The sequence below is a fragment of the Quercus robur genome, chromosome 11 (assembly GCF_932294415.1).
Source record: "Quercus robur chromosome 11, dhQueRobu3.1, whole genome shotgun sequence".
Classification (NCBI taxonomy): Eukaryota; Viridiplantae; Streptophyta; class Magnoliopsida; order Fagales; family Fagaceae; genus Quercus; species Quercus robur.
Window position 1 is genome coordinate 9444021 of NC_065544.1, and position 8855 is coordinate 9452875.

Genomic DNA, 8855 nt, shown 5'->3' on the forward strand with positions numbered 1-8855 from the left:
ACACAATCTACCATGTTTTTGGGAGTAAAATCCGGTTATCTCTTACTAAAAAGAAAAAGGACAAGGATTTCTTGCACGCAAGCCTGCAGCATATGCTGCATACAGGGACAGGTGTCAAAAAATTAAGGAAGACACATATGCAAGGGCCCCATGAGATTCTGTAAACCTAACGTTAACTATTTTTCTCTCTCACTACAGACGACTACGTTGGTGTTGGTGGGGTAACGTTGTTATTATTCTGTAGCAAGCAGCTTGGTCCTCGCCATCGCAGACTTTCCATATTCCTCGCCCCAATACCGACGAGCTTCTCATCAAGACCAAGGTCCGCTACTCTTAAAATATCAAATCTGACCCGATTAATCAAGGGTTAAGGGTTAACAGCAATTTTCTCTTAAAATGGGTCATGTGCGTTGCACATGACTCTTGCATATCCCCTAATATTATTTCTTTCTCCCCTACTTGCACAGCCAAAGCTCTTACCATACTCAGAAAGAGAGAGAGAGAGAGAGATGGCTGTAATTGAATCAAATCCTTCAATTTGGGAAGAAATCGAGCGCTCCGAGAGGTAATTTGGCTTAACTATAATCTAACTTCTTTTCGTTTTTTATATTCAATTTTCTTCAAAGCAATTAAATTATTATTATTATTATTTTTTTTTGGGTTTAATTTGGGTTCTGTTTGTATTTGAAAATTTTAAGAATTGAAAAACACTGCCATAAAAGTTTTGATATTGTTGTGTTGTGTTGTGTTGGCAATGGCAGCTACCTTGTTTGCTCAATGTATTCGGAGGCAGAATCATTAGCTTCGTCCATATTGAAGCGTCTTTGTAGCGATGATGGTAAAAGCATTTTTGAAGTCGGAGAAGAAGATGTTGGATTCCGTGACATGTTGGAGTCGACCGGTATGGTGTTAGTCCAATCCTTGAAGGCACTAGGAAGGTACCTTTCATTAAACTCTTACGTTTGTTTTGAGAGAGAAACATGAATTTCATTGAATTTATGTTACTTTTTAAGACTTGTTATTACTATGTTTTGGAAGTTTTTATAAAAGGATGGAATAGAGTAGGATAGAATAATGCCTTCTGGGCATGAGGATAAACTGCTTAGCCTGTCAGGGGTGAAAAGGCCGCCCCTGGATTACCCGCAAACTGGTTCTGGTGGGTGGGGTCAATTGCCTGTACGAGTTTAATTAACAGTGAGGATTGTATAGTATACTCTGTACCGTGTAACTAATTTGAGTGAAGTTCTCCTACGTCATCCAAAAAAAAAAAAAAAATTTATTAAAGGATGGAATAGAGTAGGATAGAAATGAAACAAGGTTGTATTTTACTAGATAAAAAGGTCATACTAGTGCACAATGCTCTCAAGTAATGTAGGGAATGCAACATTCTGCTCACTTGTAAGTAGAACATTGATATGGGAATGGATGTTCCATTGGATGGGTTTATTAGACATATATGGGTTTCTTCTTTTTCTTAAAGACCCATGTTCTTCTATGAGTTTTTTTTTTTTTTTTTTTTTTTAAAAAGATTTGATGGTTTTCTTGGCTGTTGATTTGTTGTATAATGGTTTTGGAAATGCTTGGGCATTCATTAAATGGTTTGATATTGAGCATTTTTGAATGAATGGAGTTTGGGCCTTCCAGTGCAAACAAAATGGTTTCCAGAATTCTTTGGGATCAGCCGTGATAAGGGGTCTGCTGGTGGCAGGGGGATGATTTATTCTATTCTATTAAATGGAGTTGGGCATCGTAAGATGTGCTGGAAACCTGCTAAGAGTATGGGTTTCTTCGGTGCACGGGTATTATCGTGTTTTGACCCTTTCTAATGATATGTCTTTCTTATGGAAGAGCAGTTGGAAGTCGAAAATCATGCTCAGAGTAGCTTTCTTTTCTTGCACAGCAGCATCGGGGAGAAGTTTGACTATTGAAAACTTGCCTAAGAGGAACATTTGGGTCTTGGATTAGTACTATATGTGCAAAGGTAATGGGGAAACGGTGGATCACTTATTTCTTCATTGTCTTGTTGCTATGGAGTTGTGGTTGATGGTGTTTGGCTTGTTTGGAGTGTTCTAGGTCATGCCAAAGACAGTGGTAGAATTACTTGCTTCTTGGCAAGGGCTATTTGGTTGTCATAAGAATGGAATTGTTTGGAAAGCTGTTCCACACTGTTTGATGTGGTGTGTTTGGGGGGAGTGGAATGCCTGAAGCTTTGAGGATGTTCAATGGAATATGCCGGACATCGAATTGTTCTTCTTTAGGACTTTGTTGGATTAGATGTCAATTGTAGATTGATATTTGTAATTTACGGGATTGATTGAACTGTCCCCATTTGTGTACATCCTGTATACCTGGGTGATTGTTTTATTTGATATCAATTAAGTTTTCATTATTTATAAATAAATAAATAAATAAAATTTGATGCCCCTTTATCTTATAAAAGAATTATATTTGGGAGGATTTCTTTATAACTCTCATAAAGGTTATTTTGGGAGATGGTAATTTAATTCTTCTCCTTTCCCATCTTCCAAATGATATAATTAGATCATTTTATTTTTCTCTGTTTTGTTCCAAAACTCATCAACTTGTTATAATGGATGTTATTTTTGGCTAGGCAAATGGAATGTGTTTTGGTAATCTTGAAAATTTTACTCATAACTTCTTCTGGGTGCATGCAGGACATCAGAAATTCTGAATCAACTTAAACTACTATACGTGTCTGTTACAGCTATCCCTGTTCAAGTTCTACTTACTGGGTACCTTTATCTTTTGCACATCATACTTTCCGTTTATTTCAGTTTTGCCATGTGATTTGAATTTGAAAAGAATATATGAAGGGCTATATTCTAATTTTTTGTTGTCTGACCTTAAATTTAATAAAAATTGCTCAACCCTAAAAAGTTCATTTTGTCAAAACAGCCATGCTATGGATAGAATGTCCATAATTGGTCTTGTTTGATAGTATTTTTTTGGTATGTAAAGTAGTCTATTAAAATAAACAAGGCCAAAGGAGTTTTTAGGATATGTCAATTGTCTATTACCTCGGTTGTTCAAGGGATTTTGACCCTCCCTCTCTTCTCTCAATTTATTGGCTTTGGGGATGGATTTCCTTAAATCATCAGAATTTAAAGTAAATAATCTTCAATTATTATTTGAAATGCCTAGGTTGCACAACTACTTTACTTTTCTCAAATAACTAATACAACTTGGGACTTTTGTTTGCATGCAAAAGGCCAGGGAAAAGCTTTTTCTTTTAAAAAAGAAATAATTCTTCATAGAGAACGAAGAGGTATTAAGGCATATAGATGCATACAATAGTGTAAAAGGCTTAGAGAAGAGAATAGGGATCAATGAATTCAGGAAGAACTGTCCTTTTGGCGTCCGAAAGTCTTACACACTGAAGGTCCCCAGTTCGGTCCTGGGCAGCATCATCATTCCATTTTTATTATTCATTAATATGTTTTTTCCCTCTTGCTTTTAATCCTTTTACCTATCCAAAAAAAAAAAAAAATCCCAAAGTGAGGAGAGCACCAAAGGAATAGAGATTGATGAAGAACATCATGAGTTTAACCAAGGAGAACTTCTAATTCATGTTGTGTTTCCATCACTTTTTTTTCTCCAAGCACATGTCTAAGAAGATAACATAGCCACTCTCCAGAAACTTTTATTGAAGCCCCTTTTTTTCCTCCCTATTAACTACTTTTCATGGGGGCTCAAGCTATGGCTTAAAGCATGTTTAATTTAATCCACAAAACGTAGGACATGGGGCATGGTTAAACTGTGGATTTATCTTCTTCTTTTCACTGTTTGCATGTTGGGCAAACTGAAGGGTCCATGCAGTGTAGCATCTTTATTGAAGTATTCCTATAACAGTGAAGGATCAACAAACCAATATGTTCTTTGATTCATACTTGTTATAAATGTCTTTATGATTAAGCATGTGGGATTTAAATGCATATTATAGTCTAGAAGATGTGGGAAACTTAACAAAGGAAAGAAGACATGGGTAATTCAGTCTTTCTATTTTGTCCATGTAACATAGGTTTTGCAAACATGTTCTTGGAAGTGGTATTCTCTATACTTCTAAAGGATTGGTTGTAAAATTAGAAGACATGGGTAATTCAGTCTATTTTGTTCATGTAACGTAGGTTTTACAACATATTCTTGGAAGGGGGTATTCTCTATACTTTTAAAGGAGTGGTTGTAAAATTTTTATCATTGTTGGCAGGGCTTGTTTTCAGATATCAGATGGTTCTTCTTTGGGTGTTCGAGAATTTCTTGAGGAGTTCCTTAGCAAGTGGAATTGTGTGGATGAACAATACTATGGTCTTGTTGGTGCAGAAGCAAATGTAGATTGTATGGCAAGATTTGAGAGGCATTTTATTTTGGGAGTTGATGAATATGTGGAAGTTGTTGAGGTCTATGCTGTGATGCTACTAGCAACAGTTTTACAAGATATGCACCTCGCTATCTCGTGGGTTGAGAAAGCTGCACTACCTGAGGAAAAACGACAGGTATATATGTGTATATATATATTATGTGGTACATCTAAGTTGGAATCACGCATTCACGCTTTATTATAATCAGTTGAGGCTGTTCTTGGATTTGGCAGTACATGTACTGTTCAAGAACTTACTGATTTTGTGATATTTGATATCATTTTTGGACTAAGCTATAAAATGATGATTGCTGATTCACATTATGCTCTATGTTATATAACATATCAAAATGATGATTGTAAACTTGATTGATTTTATTGATAGATGAAAAGAATATTCTTTCTTCTTATATTCTGCCATCTCCTTTCTTCTAGGTACTTCTGAGGAAATTGCACTCCCTGCATTCTCTTAAAGCCACCAACTTGTCACAAGGGTCCTCACCTCTGCCGGCAGATAACCATGATGGCCATTTATCTTCACAGAAAGAACTGAATGTGTCTGAGGGTTCTCAAAAAGCCTTAAAAGCCACGCACCCACCTAATCAAGGGAATGTTAAAAAACAAGCAGTTTTAAAATTGTCTGAACGAATGGAGCCATATTTCTGGTGGTTTCGTACCATCACTTTGAAGTTTGGTAATGCTCGATTGGTCATATCTAATGGAAAGATTATGCTGGGCTGTTTGATCCTGCTCATGCTTTATGTTCTCCGAAGGAAAAAAGCTGCTTTGAAGAGGTAATGTATAATTATTCTCTCTGATCTACCATGACTTCAAATTCAAAGCCTCAGGTCAAAATCTATTCTTTTTTCTTTAGGTTCAAATCTTATTTGGTTCCCGGTTCATTTTGCTTGCTCTCAGTATGGAGTGCTCTAAAATAAAAAATGTTTAAAATGCCCTTTATTTGTTTAGCTGAAATGTCATCTCTTCATCCTAGTTATCATAAACTTAATTAACAATTGATGGTGAATTGGAGGAGAATTGGGCTTTATAAATAGGTTCTTTAGATCCACATATGTTAATTGCTGCATTCCAATATTCCACACAGTTATGTTTTTATTGTTACTGTTGAGTTCCAAACTAATATTTATCTGGATGACTAATGTCATGAGTGGCCCCCCACCATTTCTCCCACCTCCTCCACTGCCCTCACTGCGAACCCTATTCCACAACACACAACTACTTTTCTCATGTTTTCCTGTCAATTCCCCTGCCAACACCAGGAAACTCCAAACTATTCCCCTCATGAACTGGACCTAACATATTTCATGGAATCACTTTGTTAAAACGAGTCATGTAAAGCAGTACAAATACTTAATGGAATTGAAAGTTTGAGGGCCAGTGGTGGAGAAGTTAATTATCATATGAAAGAGATATGATGTTTTAATAAAATATCTTTGTTTCAGGACTGTTACAAGACAAGCGCTGTTCTTGAAAGGAGCTCTGGTAGATTTGTGGAAGCTTGCATTTTCATACCAAGTGAATCCTCTAGCTGCTGTTCAACCTCTGGCTACTGCAACACGAGGACAGTGACATAAATTTTTAGTCATTATGCTCTTTAGGTGTCCAATACAGGTATAAATACAGATATCTTCAAATGAACAGCCTCTATTCTAAAGAGGCAATGTTGTTTTAGTATGGATCTTGTATTTCCTCTTGTCAATAATGCCATGCTATTTTAATCATGATTCATGAACTGGTATGAATTAAATATTTAACAAACAGGTGCAATTTCTATGTTTAACTGTTTGTTGCGAGGAACTAGATATATCATGTGAATTGTGATGCATATTTACCACTAAACCTCATTATTCTATGTACATTTTCATGGTTATAATGAATAAACAAAGTGAGAATACAATAATTCATGCCCCACGATGCATTCAATATCAAGTGATTGTTTGTTTGCTGAGAAAGAGGAGATCGAAGGGGGCGAGGGGGGCAAAATGTTGGGCCAAGTGCCAATAGACACGTTGGGAATTTTGTTAAAATAGCAATGACATATTTGTTTTTACGCGACTTCTATTAGTCATTCTATTAACTTTTGAATCAACCTACTCTATAATTCGCACGTATGGATTTGTATTTTATTTTTCAGTAAAAATTATGGCTGTGTATAAAAGAAGCTTGTGTTATCTAACATATTTGCATTGTCTGTTTCATTGCTCATGACATGGTCTTGGCATGATCACGACTGTAATCAGAAGGATGTTATATTGCCAACATGATAATGTTTGATGAGACAAAAGTTGGATTTTGAAAACAAGTTGTTAGTTATTTTTTTTTGTTGAAAGATGACTGAAATTTCATTAAAACAGAAAGAACAATACAGCCAGTCAAAGCAGCAAATAGAAACAGGACACAAAGGAAAACAAACCAGCAACAAAATAGACCACAAACAAGACCCTATAGCAACACTCCCTCATGTCTAAGCAAATCTGCAATTATGTTTGGTTCTCTTCCTAACCAGCACATGGCATCCTTCACTCTTTTTGCTTTGCTGGGCTAATTCATGGGCTATTTTGTTACCCGTCCTTCTAATGTGCTTCACTTTCACATCAGCAAAACTTCTCATTTCCTGCACAATTCCAGCTACTATATGACCAACTGCACCTCTGACCTCTTCTTTCTCAATTGCTTGGACCGTTTGAAGAGTCTCCAACTATAAGAACTCGCTCCAGCCCAAGCTCTTTTGCTAGCACTAAACCTTGTTCCATTGCAATAGCTTCAGTTTCTTCAACTCCAAACCTTCCTGAGAGGGATTTGCACATGGCAGCTATGAACTTCAAGTCCTTGTCCCAAATAAGGATGCCTATACCTGATTGGCCATAACTAGTGGGAATAGCTCCATCCACATTGATGAGAAAATAGTCATCCTGGACTTGTTCAAGACTACTTTCTTTTGGCTCCAGGGACCTCGCTTGAGTACCATTTGCCTCCCTATAATCTTTCACCATTCGCATGGCATTTCCCCAGATAATATTTCCTAGTGAACTATTTGTATTATGCACCATTTGGTTTCTGTTATACTAGATCATCCAAGCCACCCCAAAAACTTTTTCTAGGTCCCTTTGGGTCCCTTGTCTCAGCATGTCTAAAGCAATATCTGAGAAGTCTCGCCTACCTTCCAAGAGACTGATGGGGCAGTCAATGCAATTTTCCCAAACTTTTTTGGCTATTTCACATTTAAGAATTGCATGCTCCACAAATTCTGCCTACTTGCTGCATGGTGGGCAGAGAGGATCTACTGGGACTCCTCTTTTGCTTAGGTTAAGCATAGTGGGGATTGCATTCATGCAAAGTCTCTAGGCAAAAATTCTCACCTTTGCTGGGATGTTCAAGTGCCACATTTTCTTCCATAAGGGAGCTCGCATATCACCTGATGAGGACTCCCTTTGTTCACTTACTTCTAGCACTTTCCTAGCCACATAGTAAACACTTTTCATTGAAAATATTCATTTTTTATTACCCACCCATATTAGTTGGTCATCAGGTAGATGGTAGCTGATTAGGATACTAAGGACTGTTTCAACCTTAAATGCAACGAAAATCCTTTCCAGCCTATCTCTCCTCCATCTTCTTATGTCTTGGTTAATAAGGGCTGAGACCATAGGAAAATCACCAAAATCTGTCTAAGGGGATATTACCTTGTAGGTTGAGGGGGTCGGTAGCCATTTGTCATCCTAGATGTGAATAGTTTTTCCATTGCCTACCCTTCATTTTGTGCCTTGTTTAAGAACTTCCAGACTTTGGTGGATGCTTCTCCAAGCAAATGATGGGTTACTTCCCAAGTTAGCACTTAAAACATCATTGTTTGGGAAGTATCTTGCCTTATATAGTCGAGCCATCAGTGATGAAGGGTGAGACATCATTCGCCATCCCTGCTTTGCTAGCATGGCCAAATTAAATGCTTGAAGGTCTCGAAGACCCATTCCTCCTTGAAATTTTGATTTGCACATTTTTGACCAACTCACCCCAGCAATCTTTGATTCGTGATGCCTTTGTCCTCACCAAAAATTCCTCATCATTCCCTCAAGATCCTCACAAAGGCCTTTTGGTAGTAAGAAACACTCCATTGTATAAGTAGGCACAGCTTGGGCAACAACCTTAATCAGGACTTCCCTCCCCCCTATCGACAAGAGTTTCTTCTTCCACCCTGATAACTTCTTTCCAACCCTTTCCTTTATTTCATTGAAAACTTGCTTCTTTGACCTTCCAATTAATGATGGGAGGCCCAAATATTTCTTTGGTTGGGTATCTTGCATAGAACTAAGAGAATCCAAAACTTCAGCTTTTGTTTCTTCATATGTGTTCCGGCTAAAATACACGGAGGACTTGTCTGTATTTATTTTCTGCCCTGCTGCATCCTCATATTTTTGAAGGATATTTTGGAGTTCCCTGCTCCCCTGGCCATTTGCTTTGC

General features: G+C 37.3%; 1 protein-coding gene across 1 annotated transcript; it reads left to right on the top strand.

Moving 5' to 3' along the window:
- Positions 1-248: 248 nt before the first annotated feature.
- On the top strand, positions 249-6189 carry LOC126706202 (protein APEM9). Its single transcript, XM_050405537.1, has 6 exons — positions 249-565; positions 762-938; positions 2676-2753; positions 4226-4511; positions 4811-5169; positions 5839-6189. Exons 1-6 carry the CDS (start codon positions 417-419, stop codon positions 5963-5965), a joined length of 1176 nt encoding a protein of 391 aa, XP_050261494.1. The 5' UTR covers positions 249-416; the 3' UTR covers positions 5966-6189.
- Positions 6190-8855: the final 2666 nt, after the last annotated feature.